Source organism: Vipera berus (assembly GCF_964194415.1).
Source record: "Vipera berus genome assembly, chromosome: 3".
NCBI classification, from domain to species: domain Eukaryota; kingdom Metazoa; phylum Chordata; class Lepidosauria; order Squamata; family Viperidae; genus Vipera; species Vipera berus.
In genome coordinates, this window is record NC_138204.1 from 78,086,289 (window position 1) to 78,106,488 (window position 20,200).

General features: G+C 40.2%; 1 protein-coding gene and 1 pseudogene across 2 annotated transcripts; both read right to left on the minus strand.

Moving 5' to 3' along the window:
- Window positions 1-13,324: 13,324 nt before the first annotated feature.
- On the minus strand, window positions 13,325-14,238 carry LOC308666605 (cytochrome b5 type B-like; the record flags this gene model as incomplete). Its single annotated transcript, XM_081325498.1, has 2 exons — window positions 13,475-14,238; window positions 13,325-13,427 (listed from the first exon to the last, which is right to left on the minus strand). Exons 1-2 carry the CDS (start codon window positions 13,852-13,854, stop codon window positions 13,325-13,327), a joined length of 483 nt encoding a protein of 160 aa, XP_081181624.1. The 5' UTR covers window positions 13,855-14,238.
- A 5,285-nt stretch (window positions 14,239-19,523) lies between these two features.
- On the minus strand, window positions 19,524-19,952 carry LOC308665612 (small ribosomal subunit protein uS19-like; annotated as a pseudogene). Its single transcript has one exon. The product of its transcript is annotated as a small ribosomal subunit protein uS19-like (transcript).
- Window positions 19,953-20,200: the final 248 nt, after the last annotated feature.

Here is a 20,200-nt window from a genome sequence, read left to right on the forward strand (position 1 = left end):
GCAGAATCTTAAGATCTATAGAACTGATCAGGAAAGGGACACCACTTAGAATAGTTTAAAAAAAACCTGTACATATCTTTAGGTTTACCCAGATGGAGGCTTTGTGAAGAAAAATAGAAGAGAAAAAAATTAAAATACAGCATATAATATGTTATTACAACAGTAATTTGTCTTCATTTATTTTTAACCACTTGTAATTTATGTGTGTGTGTGTGTGTGTGTGTGTGTGTATATATATATATATATATATATATATATATATATATATATATATATATATATATATATATATATATATATATATATATATATATATATATATATATATATATACTGCTCAAAAAAATAAAGGGAACACTTAAACAACACAATGTACTGTATTTAATAGTAGGATGTCTTATCTTGTGTTCCCTTTATTTTTTTGAGCAGTATATATGTATATATATATATATATATATATATATATATATATATATATATATATATATGTATATGTGTATATATATATATATATATATATATATATATATATATATATATATGTATATATATATATATATGTATATGTATATATATATATATATATATATATATATATATATATATATATATATATATATATATATATATATATATATATATATATATATATATATATATAAAGGTAAAGGTTCCCCCGCACATGCGTGCTAGTCGTTTCCAACTCTAGGGGCTGGTGCTCATCTCCATTTCAAAGCCGAAGAGCCAGCGCTTGTCTGAGGACGTCTCCGTGGTCATGTGGCCGGCATGACTAGACGCCAAAGGCGCACAGAACACTGTTCAAGTTTCAAGTTTCAAGTTTTATTTAATTTGTATACCGCCCTTCTCCTTGGTAGGGACTCAGGGCGGTTCACAGGGCATATATAAAAAAGACAATACAAAAATTAAAAAAGATTAAACCCATGCCCAGTTAAGAACAGTAATACAAATCTAAAACGACAAATTAAAACCCATAATCCCCCGTCAGGCCAGACCAGCCATTTCAAATAGGTGGGTCTTCAGGCCACGACGGAAAGTTCGGAGGTCTGATGCCGTCCGGAGCTCCACCGGCAGTTGGTTCCATAATGCCAGGGCGCCCACAGAGAAGGCCCTCCCCCTGGGGGCCACCAGTCGGCATTCCTTGACTGGCGGCACCCTGAGGAGGCCCTCTCTGTGGGAACGCACAGGGCGGAGGGGAGTTGATGCCGGCAGCAGGTGGTCCCTGAGGTATCCCGGACCCATGCCATGTAGGGACTTAAAGATCGTAACCAAAACCTTGAACCTCACCCGAAAGACAACTGGTAACCAATGCAGCTCACGGAGCAAAGGTGTAACATGGGAGTACCGGGAAACTCCCAAGACAACTCTCGCGGCCGCATTCTGTACCAGTTGGAGCCTCCGAGTGGTCTTCAAGGGAAGCCCCATGTAGAGAGCATTGCAATAGTCAAGACGAGAGGTCACGAGCGCATGAGTGACCGTACACAGGGCATCCCGGTCTAGATAGGGCTGCAACTGCCGCACCAGGCGAACCTGTGCGAAAGCCCCCCTGGTCACGGCTACTACATGATCTTCTAAGGTGAGCCGTGCATCAAGGAGGACTCCCAAGTTGCGAGCCCTATCTACGGGGGGTAAAGACTCACCCCCCATAGAAAGTGATGGAACGTTTTGAATGTCCCGGGATGCCGGAATGTACAGCCACTCAGTCTTGTCAGGGTTGAGTTGAAGTCTGTTCCTCCCCATCCAGACCCGAACCACCTCCAGGCAACGGGACATCACATCGAGGGCATCACTGGGGTGGTTTGGGGTCGAAATGAAAAGTTGGGTATCATCAGCATATTGATGATACCCAACTCCAAAACCACGAATGATCTCACCCAGCGGTTTCATGTAGATGTTGAACAGGAGAGGCGAGAGAACCGAACCCTGAGGAACTCCACAAACGAGAGACCTAGGGGCCGATCTCTGCCCCCCTGCCAACACCGACTGCGAACGTCCCAGGAGATAGGAGGAGAACCACCGAAGAACTGTGCCTCCCACTCCCAATCCCCTGAGACGCCGCAGCAGGATACCATGGTCGATGGTATCGAAAGCCGCCGAGAGGTCTAATAGGACCAGGACAGAGGAATATCCCCTATCCCGGGCCCTCCAGAGATCATTCACCAGAGCGACCAATGCCGTCTCCGTGCTGTACCCGGGCCTGAAACCCGATTGGTACGGGTCCAGATAATCCGCTTCATCCAGGACCAGAGGGAGCTGGTGCGCCACCACACTCTCAACAACCTTCGCAAGAAAGCGAAGGTTGGAGACTCGACGAAAGTTGTTCAAAACAGCTGGGTCCAAGGCAGGCTTCTTGAGGAGAGGTCTCACCACCGCCTCCTTCAAGACGGTGGGGAAATTACCCTCACTCAAAGAAGCAGATATCACCGCCTGGAACCAGCCTCGTGTCCTCTCCCTGGCTGCATAAACCAGCCAGGAAGGGCACGGATCCAATAAACATGTGGTGGAGCTCAACCTCCCCATAATCCTGTCCACTTCATCAGGGGTCACAGAATCAAACTCCTCCCAGATAACATTGACAAGACCGCCCGTGTCCTGATCGTCAGACTCTGCCCAGCTGGAGTCCAAACCGGTTCGAATCCGAGCGATTTTATCCGACAGATGTTGACCAAACTCCTCGGCACGACCCTGCAAGGGATCCTCCCTCACCTCCTGATTAAGGAGGGAGCGAGTCACCCTAAACAGGGCGGCCGGGCGATTATCTGCGGACGCGATGAGGGCAGAGAAGTAATTACACCTCGCTGCCCTCATCGCTGCGAGATAAGACCTAATATACACTGTTACCTTCCCACCATAGTGGTCCCTATTTTTCTACTTGCATTTTTACATGCTTTTGAACTGCTAGGTTGGCAGAAGCTGGGACGAGTAACAGGCACTCACTCTGTTACGCAGCACTTGGGATTCGACCCGCCAAACTGCTGACCTTCTGATTGACAAGCTCAGCATCCTAACCCATTGAGGCACCGCGTCCCATATATATATATATATATATATATATATATATATATATATATATATATATATATATATATATATATATATATATATATATATATATATATATATATATATATATATATATATATATATATATATATATATATAGTTCCCCTTGTTGTTGTTTTTTCCTTTTATTATTTTAAAAGCAATAAAAATATTTTAAAAATCAATATTAATACTGGAGACTTTAACAGACCTGAATCCTGTAACAAAATAACAGTGTTGTTTTTTTTATTTATGTAGCAAAACATCTGAAATATTTCCATTTAAAAGACACCATAAAAGGAGTCAGAACAATTGAGAATTTGCAAGGTTTTTAAACTGCAGCAAAGAGATTATACACTGTGGAAAGACAAGCTGCTGACCAAAAGCTGGTGTCATTTCCAGCTATGCTAATTCTCTTTATTTTGCAGTGATTGTTGGTTTACCTTCAAAACGTTTAAGGAAGTAAGAGAAAAAGGGAAATTATGAAATCAAAATGGAGCTGACTAATTATAATTCCACAGGTGTGCCAAAGCTGTGCTTGTGTTTTTAAAAGATTAATAACAAACAAACAAATAAGTAAGTACCAGAGAATGAATGGCCTCTTAAAGAAATAAGAGCATTGCTTTCAATGCTTTTGGAAGAGTTTCAAAAATGAGAAATGATCTACAGACATGACTTTCTCTCCAGAGCCAAAACATACTCTTTAGTTTAACGTGGGGGAAAATCTGTAGCTCATTTCACCAGTAAATGGAGATGAAACATCTGGAATGATCACACATTTCCCCCCAAAAAATTTCCTAATGCCATTCATTTGGATGCGTGACCTGAGTCCAGCTAAAATATGGGAAAAGTGGGCTAATAATGCAGTGATTAATATATTCCAAAGAGGCATTTATTTCAGTCTGCAAATATGTTTGAAATCTGCCTATAAATTTGAGATACCACTTAATATATAAATCTACCTAAAAATTCAGAGTGCATGGTTTTCTATGCCATTTATAGCACCTTACGATGTAATTTGGAGAATAAAAAGTGCTCAGGACACATGTTTTCTGAAGTTTCCCATTTTTTCGAAATCCATTTGGTACAATTTGACAATGCAATTGATGTGTCCCATACAATGGTTTTGCTCAATTACTGGAGGTTTTCAAGAAAAGATTGGAGAACATTTATTTAGAATGGAATAAGATCTCCTCCCTCCAGCAGGGCATTGGACTAGAAGTCCTTCAAAGTTCCTTACAGCATTATGATTCTATGATTCTTTTTACTTTCTTCTTTTAAGACCCTCCATGTGTTATTTACCTGATCACTGAGTGTAATCTTATTTGGCTTTTATAAACATATTTTTTTTTACTATTTCTGCCTGATGTGTAGAATAAAGTCTAGTGCTGATATAGAGAATCTCAATCCAATGTGATACCCCAACCTTGTATTAGATGGCAACTCCCATCAACTCTAATTAGCCTCTCAGCAATAGTCTGAATGGCTATGGGAATCTTGGCAGGTGTAATCCAACACTTTTGTACAATACAACTCTGGGAAATGCTGCACTAAGGAAAAACAGCAGTTTGCAAGAATTTAACCTTGTGTGTACATGAGTAGTTACAAAGTTAGAAAGCTTCATGAGTTCCAGACTGTACTGTTCACATAATTTATATAATCAGTATATTTGGTTACATCATTTCCTGCTTTGTTCTAATAATTTACAGAACACCAAAGAAAACCTAGGATGCTGCCTCTGTTTAAAAATCAACAGCCAGTTACTGATTAACCATAAATTGTGCCTTGCAGTTAAATTGTTAAAAAGAACAAGAGACTGAGATTGTGGGTGTGATTATTTCTGGCTGTTGATTCTTGGCAGCGGCAATGTTATATCCACGAGAAAAAGCATTTTAGATTCTTGGCCATAATGAACTATAAAACCAAAAAATCCTGATGCCAATCATACAGAACTGAACAATTATGAAAAGAGAAAAGGAATAATATAAATTCTTTTCTTTCTTTTGTTTTTGTTTTGCTTTCTTTTTACAGGAAAGCAAAAATATTGTCTGTGCGTAACTAATTCATAGGATTGCAAGATTGATATTTCAACCCATTCTACAACTTTTTATAATCTACTTACATACAGATGTATGACTGTCAATAGTAGGCAATATGAAAACTAAAGATAAAATGGAGGGAGTTAGCTATTCAGAATATTAACTTCTAGAGATTCTGTGAAGAGAATTCCATTTCTATCACCCCATAAGTATAACAGTAACACATTAAAAGGGTAGCAATTCACATTAACAATATACAAATATATACCCAAAAGATAAAACAGAGCCAATGAATAATCAAAGAACAAAACCTGGTAAAGCAATACTAATCCAAACCTTTTATCTTTTCCTGAATCTTTATTGCTGAAATCTAGAATAGATTTCAAACATAATGGAATGAATGTGGGTTCTCTTTATTGTGCAACTCCAATGCTGTTGGGGGAAAATCTCTGTGGAAATTATAAGGAAACAAGGAAATGTTCATGACTGGACCCAACCTGTAGCTCACTCAGAGAATTTGGGATCTGTCAGGCTAAACCCAAGAACAATGTACAACAAGTCAGCCAGAGTTCAGTTCTTTATTTGGTTACACACAACAGGCAGAAGCTTGCCAGACTAAATCCTGACTACTTTCAGCCTAATGGATATTTCCTGGGAGATTCCAAGGTATGGTTATTCTTTCTCTCTTCCTCTGTCTCCTATCCAGCTCTGGGCTGGGCTGCCTTTTTCTGGCCCCCAATTTTCTGGAATGTGCTCCCTCCTTTCTAGGAAATTGCTGCTTCACTGTAGTCCACTAAACCAGCTTGCCCTGTGTAGGCATCATCTCTCAGAGAATCCATTTATATGACAATGCACACATAAATATACATAAACACACATAAGTATGCACACACATATTTGATAGAACACAGAACATTGTGTGGGATAGTGGTGAATATCTATAGCTGAGAGTGGAAGTTCGTTCTCCAAGCTTGTAGGTTGGTTTTCAAATATTTTGTGACCAGTCAAAGTAATATCTTCAGCAAAGTTTAGGGAATGTCAGCATTGGTGGTGTTCTGCTTACAAGGACTTTGTGTGGTCTTGTGATGGGCGGGTCATGTCAGGAGAGGGTCGTGATGGATCTAGTGATGGGTCTTGTGATGGGTCAGGTGAGGTCTTGTGGTGGGTCTTATGATGAGGAGGTCACGTCAGATGAAGGTCATCAGGATGTGATGTGATGGTTGGGGGGGAGGGTTGTGTGGATTGGTTGAGGATTGGTGCCATCACTGGTTGGTTGTGCAGTTCTTTTGAATTCTCAGGGATTTATAGGCTGGTTATATGTTAATGTAATGTTGATGGAATTGCTTGTGGAGGTGATACAGTAAGTTATAAGATTTTACAGGGATCAAAGATTTCATTGCATATGTAAACGAAGATTGGGTGGGTTACATAAGAATTCCTTCACAGATTTCTTTAGTTTGACAGCTGCATTCTTTTCAGAGTGTGACAAGACAAACTATTAGATTGCCTAGTGCCTGCTATTTCTTTTTTTTTTTAAAAAAAACACGTGTTATTATTATGCAAGGCCAAATATCCTATAAATGTTGATAATGTGAGAGACAACTGTATCAGTGGTAAAACTGAAAGGAGCTTGCTGCCTTATGCAGTAGCTCAATTTGGAAGAGAAAGAAACTTGACTTTAAAGCAGGGGTCTTCAAACTTGGCCCTTTTATGACTTGTGGACTTCTCCCAGAGTTCTTCAGAGAGCATGCCTGGCTGAGGAATTCTGGGAGTTGAAGTCCACAAGTCCTAAAAGGGCCAAGTTTGAAGACCCCTGCTTTAAAGGCATCTGAATCAATCCCCATTTCAAATTAAATTTGGAATGTTCCTATGGAGCTCAAGGATGTAGCTCCATTAATTATGTGCAGTTAAAGAACAAACATTTTTTTCCCCATTTGGAAGAAATTGAACAAGGATTACACAAAACATCAAACACTTTCCGTGCCATTTTTCTCCATGAAAGTCAAGTTAACAATTCTCTGGCTTTAATCATATGTGCTCCAGAGATCATTTTGACAGGAAAGAAATAGTGCTGACTTTTCTCTCTTTCCTCTTCCCAATAGCCAAATGAACCCAGGCAGGCATCAGGTTGTGGAACACTGCTTAAGAGATTTACCTACTTATACTATAGCACGTGGGACGTGGTGGCTCAGTGGGTTAGGACGCTGAGCTTGTTGATCAGAAGGTCGGCAGTTTGGCGGGTCAAATCCCAAGTGCCGCGTAACAGAGTGAGCGCCTGTTACTCATCCCAGCTTCTGCCAACCTAGCAGTTCAAAAGCACGTAAAAAGTCAAGTAGAAAAATAGGGACCACTCCGGTGGGAAGGTAACAGCATTCCATGCGCCTTTGGCGTCTAGTCATGCCGGCCACATGACCGCGGAGACATCCTCGGACAAGCGCTGGCTCTTCGGCTTTGAAACGGAGATGAGCACTGGCCCCTAGAGTCAGAAACGACTAGCACGCATGTGCGGGGGAACCTTTACCTTTACCTTTACCTTACTATACCACTGAACAACCATGCCTTGGCAACATTTTTTTCCCCTGCCCTGTCCCAAGGAAGATGCCTTCATCTCATCCTTAGCCATGAATGAAAAAGCCTTTAGGTTATCTTTAATGGCGTCAGTGTTATAGTTGTGTTTTCTGTCATATTTCATCATCATCCAAGAACAGCCTCAAGGTGGGTCAGGACTTAGGTCTATTAGGCTTTATCTCCGATTGTCTAGGAAATAAGTCAGATGACTGACAGGGACTTGAACGTGAGTCAGTATCGTAGGAAAAGGAACAGCCATGCGGACAAAGAAATCACGCTGGAGTAGTTTTCTACCTATTCAAGCATGGGTAACTCAACTGTAGAGAAAGTCCCTTTAAGAGGAAAGATAGCTTTTACTGATAATCAGAACATGAAGTACTCAGAGAACTGTATTGACTTCAGTACCAGATATTTTTTGAGTTAATTTTAAGGTGTCATATGGTTATAGAAGGTGAGAGGGAAGGCCTCTGTTTTAATTTCTTGTAGAGTTCAAAGATGTCCCAATGCAATGAAATGCAATACAAACATTGTATTGAGGGATAATTTATGAGGTCTTTTTATTTTTGTATTAGTGTTACATGCATTCATAATAAACCCACACTGGATTTCTTCAGTAATCCAAAAATTATGTAATCCAAAATTATGCATGCCAGTTTCTGGAGATACTGGTCCCTATGAGATAAGGCAGACTAATAATCAGATTTATTACACATCCCTAATTTTGAAATAGATGCAGGTATATGGTAAAAAAAGTAAAGATCCAACATATACTCACATGGACAATAATATGAAAATGGTACCATTTGTTTCTTATGAGACGTTCAAAAAAAGAAAATCTAGTCTGATTTACAGCCTTCATGGTTTTCCATCATCAAATATTAGCCATTCTATCCCTGATAAATATTTTTGACATCAACCAAGCTGGATATTGTCATATAAAGGTCATCATATTCTCTACTTAGGAAGGGAAGTCTGCAAATTGGATGGAACTTTGGAGAATTTGGAAAATAGTTGACTGAGTTCATATAAAGACAAATGTTTCTTATTTAACAGAGGAAAATATGGAATGGGCTATCCATTGGCATACACATAACTATTAGGTGTATGCATGCAAAATGCAAGAGAATTTACAATTAATTAAATAAATATAAGTTCTTATGGAAGAAAGCAGACCAGATTTCTGCTTTGTACTGAGTTATTGGAATAATTCTTGTTCCTTTCCCCCATGTAGCCATAGATTCTTCTAATGCACATATACATACTTTTTGTGCTTCGTTTGGCTTGTGTCATCTCATTAAAACGTTGCCATGTAAATGTATCATAAGTGTTGCCTGAAGATTTCTGTCTCATGCAAAATTTAGCTTAAATTCTTCTGGCATCAAATACTTTCTTATGCACAAACCTTCTGTTTGCTTTGCTGACATTCCTTCTTAGCTGGCTCTCATGGTGATTCATTATCTCGTGATATGGATTTACAAGTATCATCTTTGCATTGATTTTTATATCTTTAATAACCTCTCCACTGAAGATGGCTCCACTTGGTGTCATTGATCGCATCAAAAATTCAAGGCTTACAGAAATACTAGAGGGCTAATTGGTAGTAGAACATTTCAGAATTAATCTTAATGTGGTCTTAATCTTTTGCACTAAACCTACCTGGAGTATTGTTCATTGGAACTAAAGGGGAAAAAATGAGTATTCATCTGAAAATTACCTGGTTTAAGATACACAAGACACACAGAAAACCCAGATAGTTGAATTTGGAATAATTAAAATCAAGCTGCTTTTGGCAATTGACTTTGAAACTCTGGATTATCAGTGTCTTTCAGTACTAAATCATTTTGTTCTCTATAACCATAAAATGAATATACATCTGCTGTCAGACAAAAGACAGTCTGTCTAAGCATCCATTTTGAGGTTTAAATGCATTGTTCATATAGATTGATATGCCATTGTGCTCCTGATTTAGCAAGTGTATATAGAACCATTTTACCTGATCCCAACATTTACAAGGGCCTACAAAGGCCCATCTTGTGTTTTTTTTCTGGTTTGGCAGCTCATTCCTTGAATGACATGGCACACCTGAAATTACTAGTCAAACTTGCATTTATTTATCAACCTCATATGCTGCCCACCTCACCAAAGGCAGCTTTACAGACATTGAATAAAATGTGCCATAAAACGTGAAAAACAATAAATAAGGATCTTAAATTTAAAATTCATTAAAAGATAACTAAACAGGATGGAGATGGAGGGAGCAAAGTGGACACTAGGAGGAGATGAAATTATCTACTCCATTACCCACCTCCAAAGTGGGTAATGGAGTAGAGCATGTTACTCAATGGGACTCCAGACTAGTTGGCGCAGCCATGCTTCAAGGCCTTTCAGAAGGCCCAAAGAGTAGAAGTGAATCTGACCTCAGGGCAAAATGTTCCAGAGGGCGGGAGTCATTGCAGAAAAGGCACTTTTCCTGGATGCAGCTAGCTGGAATTCCTTGTCTAACAGGGTCTGCAGCATGTATGTATCTTCTGCCAGTAAGGGTGGGGTGGACTGATCCCATTGTGGTGAGCTGGTCTCTCAGATAGTCTGGACCTCAACAAATTGGGGTAATACAAATATGTTGGTAATGCAAGCACTGAACAATTAGTCAATACAGGCATAATTGCTGAAAGTTGGAATGTATAATCTCACTGTATCGGGAGGTTCAATTTGGAGAAGACTGCCTCAAATGTCTCAGCCCAAAGATGCTCTTTCACAAAGCAACTGGAGTTTCTTGTTTTTCTTTGAAGACATTTTGCTTCTCAACCAAGAAGCTTCTTCAGAGCATGATTAAAACAACTGAAGTTGGGCACCTATATAACAGCCAGATCTATTCCTGCAAATGATTTTGGGGTGGCAAATAAGTTTTATGGAAAAGAATTAAGGTTGAAACATTTCATTCATTAATCTGATAGATGATTTGATTTGTTTAATTATTTAAAATGCTATCTGGCAGCTTCAGCTACCGGGGATGCGAAATAATAAGGGTTATTGTATAGCAGCATTTCTGATTAATCAGGCAGGGAAGAAATGGAGGAAGGAAGAGAGGATGGATATGTTGTTTCAATCCCTTCTAAAAATGCCAGATCCCCAAAGCCATTTTAAAAACGTCACTTACCATCCTCTGTCATTGACTTGGGTGCACATGGTCACAGTGGATGAAATCATACTTGCTTATGTCTAAAATGGAAGTATGACTCCTATTTTAACACAAACTGTAATATACACACATCTAATACAACTAATGGATTAACTGAATGAAAGACTAAACTTTCTATAATCAAATTTCAATTGTAATACGATTTTAGTAGCAAAAGAGAGGTGGTAGTCATTTTTTTTCGGATTTACTATATAAGTACATATTGCAACAATGGCAGGAGCAGAGTTTTATTTCCAACCAAGATTGGTAAATTGAGCTATATTAAATATTGCTGGATATATATTCCCATCATCATTGTCTGTTAGGTGCATGATCTGGAAGTGAAGGGAGTTTGTTGCAAGCTGCCTGCATCTATGTATTACTAAATAGTGAATTAACAGTTGGAAATCCAAGTACAAGAGAAGCCTACAGAAAATCCTCCCAAGCAAGCCCTGTTGGCAGATGCTGGTGGGATCATTTTTCATAGGAAACGTGGCTGCCTACCAGCTGCTAACAGTGCTTGATAGGACAAGCTGGCAAAGGCGGAGACTGCCACTCTACATCAGAATCAGTTAAATAAAAATGACTTGTAGCCGATGCCTGAAAAAGCACATCATAGTGGAATGTCAGTTCCTGGAATTTACAGCAAAGATGGTGGTTTTCCTAGATCCTTGGTTGGCTTTGCAGGTAGCAGAGGCACTAAACTGATGGATAGAAGTGAAAGACATCTGGAAGCCATCAGAAGTTAGAAAACATCTACAGCTGTCAATGGAGTGACGTGGGTGCAGATAACTCTTGCAGACTCAGGTCAGGAGGATTTCCCATCCGTTATGTAGTAACAATACATCAAGCCCAGAACCAAGGCTCCCAGGATAGGGATCAGCCAGACCGTCCAGATGCTTGACTCATGGAATGTGCTTGGAACCTTGGAGGCATCAGGTTTGCGATCATCCGGATGGATCTCTCCTATGAGATACTGCTTGAGCATTTAATTTAATTTAATTTAATAACATTTATATACCGCCCTTCTCCCTGAGGACTCAGGGCGGTTCACAGGGCAGAATAAAATAGCAAATACAAACATTAAAAAAGATTAAACAATTGCCCTAGTTAAAAACAATATAAATACAACGCTAAAAACCCCCAGAAAAATTAAAAAGCGAAAGATAAAACAACCCCAACACACCCCCCTCAGGCTAGGCCGGCTTGTACAAACAGAAATGTCTTGAGATCGCGACGAAAGGAGCGAAGATCGGGCGCCGTCCGGAGCTCTACCGGTAGCTGATTCCACAGCTCCGGAGCGCCCACAGAGAAGGATCTCCCCCTGGGGGCCACCAATCGACATTCTCTGATCGGTGGCACCCTGAGGAGGCCCTCTCTGTGGGAACGCACAGGGCGCAGGGAGCTTGATGCCGGCAGCAGATGTTCCCTGAGGTACTCCGGCCCCATGCCATGGAGTGCTTTGAATACCATTACCAGTACCTTGAATCTCACCCGGAAGACAACTGGCAACCAATGCAGCTCACGGAGCAGAGGTGTAACGTGGGAGTATCGGGAGACTCCCAACACCACTCTCGCGGCTGCATTCTGTACCAGTTGGAGCTTCCGAGTGGTCCTCAAGGGCAGCCCCATGTAGAGAGCGTTGCAGTAGTCCAGACGAGAGGACACGAGCGCATGAGTGACCGTGCATAGATCATCCCGGCTAAGATAGGGCCGCAACTGACGCACCAGGCGAACCTGTGCGAAGGCCCCCCTAGTCACGGCTCCTATATGATCTTCCAAGGTGAGCCGTGAATCTAGGAGGACCCCCAAGTTGCGAGCCCTATCTACGGGGGGTAATAATTCACCCCCCATAGCTAGAGGTGGAATGTCCGAATAAACCCGGGATGAAGATATGCAAAGCCACTCAGTCTTGTCGGGGTTGAGCTGGAGTCTGTTCCTCCCCATCCAGACCCGAACCGCCTCCAGGCAACGGGACATCACGTTGAGGGCATCACTGGGGTGGTTTGGGGTCGAAAAGAAAAGTTGGGTATCATCAGCGTACTGATGATACCCAACTCCAAAGCCACGAATGATCTCACCCAGCGGCTTCATGTAGATGTTGAACAGGAGAGGCGAGAGGACCGACCCCTGAGGAACTCCACAAATGAGAGACCTCGCGGTCGACCTCTGCCCCCCTGCCAACACCGACTGCGAACGTCCCAAGAGATAGGAGGAGAACCACTGTAAAACTGTGCCTCCCACTCCCAATCCCCTGAGACGCCGCAGCAAGATACCATGGTCGATGGTATCGAAAGCCGCCGAGAGGTCTAATAGGACTAGGACAGAGGAATGCCCCCTGTCCCGAGCCCTCCAGAGATCATTCACCAGCGCGACCAATGCCGTCTCCGTGCTGTGCCCGGGCCTGAAACCCGATTGGTACGGGTCTAGATAATCCGCTTCATCCAGGACCAGAGGGAGCTGATGCGCCACCACACTCTCAACAACCTTGTTTAGCATCTGTGGAATGGCCAACATCTTCAAAACTCTCTGTGGCATCTCTACCAGCTTGTTCAAGCAGAACCTTATCTCCACCTGGATGCCTGTGATTAGTTGTTTTCATGCCTGTAATATATTCAAGCAAGAAGACAGTTGAAGATATTCCTCGTCGAGGAAGCGGGTGACGTCATAGACACGATCGCGGATGACCAGCCAGGCCTCCCGGTCGGTGCTGTGCTTCGCCACCTCGGCCAAGGTGAAAAACGGGCCGGCCTCCGGCCTCGCGCCGCCACACTCTCCGGGCGTCCCCATCCGCCGTATTACTAAATACATAATCTTTATTTGGATAAAATGATACATCACAAGGTGACAATTTTTTGAACCAAGGTACCTCAAGAAAAGAATCCTCAGAGCAATGAGAGATTTGCTTGTGATCTTGCTAACAAATATTGAACTAACCATTGTTAACAATTGTATCCTCCAAATCAAATGATCAATAATCCTAAAATCATGACTGACAAGAGATACCATGAACAAGCTCTTCTATATTTCCAAAATAATTTTTTTTAAAAATGAGACATTCAGAAAGACTTGAAGAAAAAACAAAACAAAAAAACAAAAAAATGGTACAATTAATTAAAATGGTCGCAGTCAAGAATTACTGCATGAAACACAATACAACAGAGAAAAACAGCAATAATTTATACCATACAATGAGTCCCTATTTGTCATTGTCATTGTTATTATCTTGATCCTCACTAAAGCTGGGGAGATAGAGATGTTCCTGTTGCTTTAGCATCATCCAGTACTGCAGCAACATTGAGGCCTGCTGGTAGGACAGCATATTCAAGATTCAAGATACCCCTCAAAGTGAATTTAAATGCTCTTTGTAACATGAAAAAACTTCCAATACTGCAAATTTGCTTCAACATGCAAGATTTATTGTCTGGAATGAGAGCATGATTAGGAAAGATAGCTTTGAAGCCATAGACTGGACTCTACTTTTTATATGTGGCAAGAATGAGACATTTTGGGAAATTTCTGTCAGCTTCTACCAGTTGTAGAAATATGAAATGATGATGGTGTAAAGCAGGCATGTCAAACTGCCGGCCCACAGGCCGGATGCATCATACTGAAACTGCACCCACCCTATTAGTGGCAATGGGGGAAAAGTCGTGATATTTCGCGAGTTTGACATGCCTGGTGTAAAGAATTTATGCATCAAAAAATCATAATTATGGAGAAGCTTTGCCAGGTTACAATTGAATAGAAACATGAAGTTGAGTGAGAAAGAAGGAAAATATTTTAAGTTCTTATGGTGGAGATACCATAAGAAAGAGCATCAAATTCAGAAAAATCAAAATGAGGAAATAGAATTACCTGAAGATGTAGTTTTGCCTATAAGAATTATGGAAGAATGTATAGATTTCACCTACCCAGCATTTGACAATCTTACAGAACTGTTCTTCAAAAACTATATCTTGGTTCCTCTCAATGAAATGATTATAAAAATCAATTCCACATGCACTGAGCATTTCCTTAAATGCTGTCAGTGAAGGAGCTAACACTATTCATTTTCCAACAGAATTCCTTGATTGATTGATCAAGATTGATTGATTGATTGATTGATTGATTGATTGATTGAACTCTCTGGATTGTCACCACATAAACAGGAATTGAAGACAGACTCTCCTATCATTTCAACAAGCAACTTGGATCTTCCAAGGTTTTGCAGTTGAATTCAGTAGATCATGGAAGAACTCAAAAATCACATTGTAGCAAAGATAAACATTGGTCAGCTACATGTCTATTTAAGCTGAGGAAATAGAAGTTGAAACATTGGAGTATTAAAGAATGGCAGATTAAACACAATGTTTTCATCCAAAACATTCTCTATTCTATAGGGAAAGCATCTATATTTATCTCGCTAACCAACTCTCTTCTTTAATAAAATGTTTTCTTTAATTTTAAAACCAAAACAATAGCCATCTGCCCACGGTCACTGTGTTTTCTGTTTAGGTGAGGAAATATCATTGAAAGGATGGCCCAATGGGTCATGAGTTGTCTACTCTCATCTAAAGGCAGAGGACACAGCCATCTTGTTGAAATTAAACCAGTCTGGATCTGATTACTTGCACTGAAAACCACTTGTGAACCTCACAAATACCATCCAGCTTTCCAGGATGAGATATAAATAAGCAAATAATAAATCAAATGACTCAAAGGCTTATAAACTTGATCAGGTCTGGGAATAGTTAAGAAAGCATAAATTTGAATATTCAGTATGTTCTTCTTAACCCATAATTTTTTAAAAGACTAAATGCACACATTATATCCCCTTAAAAATGTTAAATGCTTTTTAACAGATGCACTGCTTGCTGGCACTTTCACCATTACAATGTTCATGCCCACGTAGGCTTCCCAGTACTAAAGTACAAAAATCCCGATGACCACAGATGACAGCAAAGAGATGAAGAGAACTCTAGCCTTCCTCTCATCTTATGGTTACACGGATTTTTTCCCCCCCATCTTAGACTCAAAAAATCACAAGGCTGTTTTCAGTTTCAATTTATTTATATGCACAACAAAGGTCAGTCCCTGGAATGTGACACTAAAAGCATTTGATAGGTCTCCCAATAACAGTGAATTGAAAAGTGAAGAAAGGAAAGGAAAGTAACTATGGCACTTTTACAGGCAGACACTTTAACCTGTACAAAACAAATACTTTGGTCCAACAGGTGCTTTGAGAGTTGTTGATTTACAACCCACAATTGAGCCAACATTTTTGTGCTAAGCAAGACAGTTGTTAAGTGAGTTTTGCAACTCCATTTCACAACTTTTCTTGCCGCAGATGTTAAGTGGATCATTGCAGTTGTTAAGTTAGTAATACAGTTTTTAAGTGAATCTGGCTTCCTCATTGACTTGTCAGAAGATCACAAAAAGTGATCACATGACCCTGGAACACGGCAACTGTCATCAATATGAGTCAGTTGCCCAGCATCTGAATTTTGATCATGTAGCCCTGGGGCTGCTGCAATGATTGCAGGTGTGAAAAATGGTCACAAGTCACTTTTTTTTCAGTGCCATGGTAACTTTGAATGGTCACTAAATGAACTGCTATAAGTTGAGGACTACCTGTACTTCTGGTTGCCCCAGACCAAGTAGGAGGCTCTGTAATCTTCTGCCTCTTGTTTCAGGATGAATGAAAGTCTGTCAGAATGGATAAAGGCACAGCCTTGAAGGCAACCTAGGTGCAAATTGAAGGCAAATTATTGAAGAACCTATGACAGTAATTCTACCTAACAAAAGGTCTACCTAACCTTACTATTGCTTATTTTTGAGAAGGCAAAAGGGGATGACAGAGGATGAGGGGGTTAGATAGTATCATCGGCATAGTGGGCATGGGTTTGGGCAGACTCAGGGAGACAGTGGAGGAGAGGGAGGGGCTGGCATGCTGTGGTCCATGGGTCCTGAAGAGTTGGTCACGACTTAGTGGCTGAACAACAACAAAAATTGAGAAGGAGTAGGCATATGTATGATAGGATTGTAAAAGTGGTGAGAACGCCTGTTTTTATTTTTACCAGATACACTTAATCCAACTTCTTTTTTCTTCTGTTAGGCTTGGGATTGAATGGTTGGGGTGAGAATCCAAGATTCTACTGTACATTGCTAAGAGACAATTGGTTCTCCAGAACGATAGAGGACAGCAGGGCAGTTGGCTGCTTCAGCCTCTGCATTGCTTATTGGCATAACAGATCTACTGTACATGCCTTACCCTGAATGGTCCTTTTTCAGAGACTGGCTGGGGAATCGTAGGATTAATCCCATCTTTAAGTTGCCAAGGTTGAGAAACTCTGACTCAGATATTAGTGATCTATTGGCCTCCTTGTCCACAATGTTTTTGTCTTTTTTCTTTCTTCAAAAAAGACCCAGTTTGTAAGATACTACAAAGGGGAAAAGCAGCTTCTCCAGCCTCTGAAGTTAGATATCTTGGTTGTTTGTGATGATTATGTAGGGATTTTAGTCCATGAAACTACTACCATAATTCTTGAATAAATATTTAGTTCTGTTTCTTTGCTAAATCACTATACTCCAAGTTCTGAACAGAGCTTGGCTATGCTTTCGACGTGATTGAGAAAAAGTACTTCAGAGTATATAAAAGCTTCACCAATGCACCTGTTTATGATTCATTAAGTCTCCCTTGATTGTTCCCAAATGTCTTAACCTGCATGCAGTCACTTTTCATCAGAACATCTTTTACGTGTCAAAACTGTCCAAGTAATTTGGAGAGTTAGAGGGGGTTGACAGGCTGCATCCAGAGTATGGATCAGCAGTTAAAATGATCAGATGTTTTGCTATTTTTCATGCAAAGGGTTTAGACACTTTTCATTTAATGGATTAATCAGTTAAAATATAAATATAAAATATAATTATTTAATATTTTTGGATTCCCCCATCGTCTCATCTCCTTGGGAAATTGACTTCAGTGAAGAAATCAAGAAAAATTATATTGACATAGGAAGTAATTAAAAAAATGATGTTGGTGCTCAAATAAACATTTTACCTCCAGGCACTTCTGTAACCTACTACCATAAATCAAGGATTTAGTGATTTTCTCCCTTTCATCCTGTTTATTTTTACTGATTACAAATCGCATCAAATTCAGTTAGAATAAGCACCTTATTAAGAATGGGGCAGCAGTAAAATACGTTCCGCCAGTCTGCTTATGGCCAAACCAAGCCAATTGTGACAGAGTGAAGACATGGATAAAGCAATCCACTTTCGAAAAACTGAAGTGCGCTGCTATAAAAGCTGTAATTTTATTTTTCTATAAAGAACCTTAAATGTTTTAATTTTGAAAGCTAATACGGGGCATTTTCACTATCCCTTTTGTCTTTTAATAGGACTGTGCTTTTTATGGGGAGTCCTGAAGGCTAGAGTGCTTAGGAATCATATAATAGGCATGAGTTAGGTGAACATGATGTGTTTGGCTCATAAAATTGAAAGCTGGAGATTTATACAGATGTGCAGCAACATCTGGAGAGGATTTACATGAGAGCACACCTGCACCTGGACATCAAATGTAACTAGGGCAAGGAGGGGGGAAACCCTCAGGTCTGAACACAGAGGCAAGCTGAGAGGGAATTTGGAGCAGCACTGCCAGATCAAACGTTATCCAGATGTCTCCTACATTGTTTTGTTCTCAATAGATTTTCTTTTTTAAATATTTTATTTTTCCTTTGGTCCAGGATTATTATATACCTGGAGCAAATAATGGAAGTAAAGAATCCTCTGCACCAATTCTTCTATTAGAGACAGAAAGCATCTTTCCATGAGTCTAGTGGAAGGAAAAAATTGATACACATGAGAAACGCATTAGGAGAGAAAGGAGTGGGAAACAAAGAATTTCTTTTAGGTAATGAAGTCTGAAATTTAGGAGGCAAATTACCATCATTGGATGGGTTAACCTTTTCACTTCATTCCATCTGAAGTCTTTTCACTTGGCTTCCCTAGTTTCTCTTCTGAAAAATGAAGACAAATAGTCTTTATAAATAGTAGTGCTCAAATTGTTCTTAGACAAGGCACTTCTCTCTTTATGTCACTTAAATTTGTAATTGGACCAATACATTTTCTTGCCTGAATGTAGTGTAATTCTACTTAAGGAGTCCAACATCTTTTTTCAGCAGTAGGAATATCTCAGTGTCACTGCAGTTCATGTTCTACATAGTGGATTAGCTAAAGGTTTTGGAACACAACCTGTGCCTGTGCAGTCCTGTTTTGCAAGACAAAGGAAGAGAATGATTGCTGGGTTGTTGTTGTTTTCTTCATTTTCTGAAGCTTGTTGGGGGAAACAAAAGGAAGTGGAGGTAGCAGGCTCTGTTAATGTTAATAAGACATATAGCGCTTCACATTTTTGAAACCATCAAGTGTCAATTCTCTTCCCTAATGAGATCCTTCAACAAAATGAACCACTATTTCTTCCCATTCAAATAGAAATTAGAGCTGCAAATATTTTGTAAAATTTCACTGAGCCATAGATGGTAAATACAAAATCTTTGTGTTCTGTATGGCAAGAGGATCGAAAACTTCCTTTATTATTTCTGATAATTACTTTGTGTGGATTTTTCAATGATTCATTTTCTTTTTGGTTTTGGAACTGCCTTTATTTACACATAAAAATATTCTTCCCCAAAACACTCTCATTTAAGAGGAATGAACTGAGATGAGTGGGTGATGCTGATCCCAGGTCAACCATGTTTCACAGGCTTGTATGTGATGGAAAATTCTCCCAAATAGTGGCCAATTATTTCAGGCTTGTTCTCCACACGGTTGAAGGTCTTCCCACTGTACACATCCAGCATGCTGCCCATCATCTCTGGAAGAGTGATGGTGACATGCAAGTGGGTCTTCATTACTTCTGGCTTTTCCTTGGGAGGTGCCTCCTTCCTAGCCTTGTGGAGATGGTTGAATAATTTGCAGTGCAAACCACAGTTTAGCTTCCAGCACTGGCAGGTGTTATATTACAGCATCAGCTGCTCATAAGACATGTTGAGGAGCTAATCCAGGTCAACACCTCCATAGGTGAATTTCCAGAAAGTTTGCTTCTTATTCTGCTCCGCTTCTACCATCTTAGCTACAGTCTTCCCTGAGAAAAGTAGATGCTAGCTTTCTGTCCATTCCTTTCCTCTTCAAATTTTGCAAGCACACACAACCATTGTTCTGTATGTTCTGTATGTCTGCAAACATATTGCGATAATCCACAGAGAATGCAGCTGTTTGTCTTTATTGCTATATAATCCTCATTTCTAGGCCTAACTCTTTTTATACATCTAGAAAATAAACCAAGAGTAAATTAGGTTTCTTGACTTAACTTCTG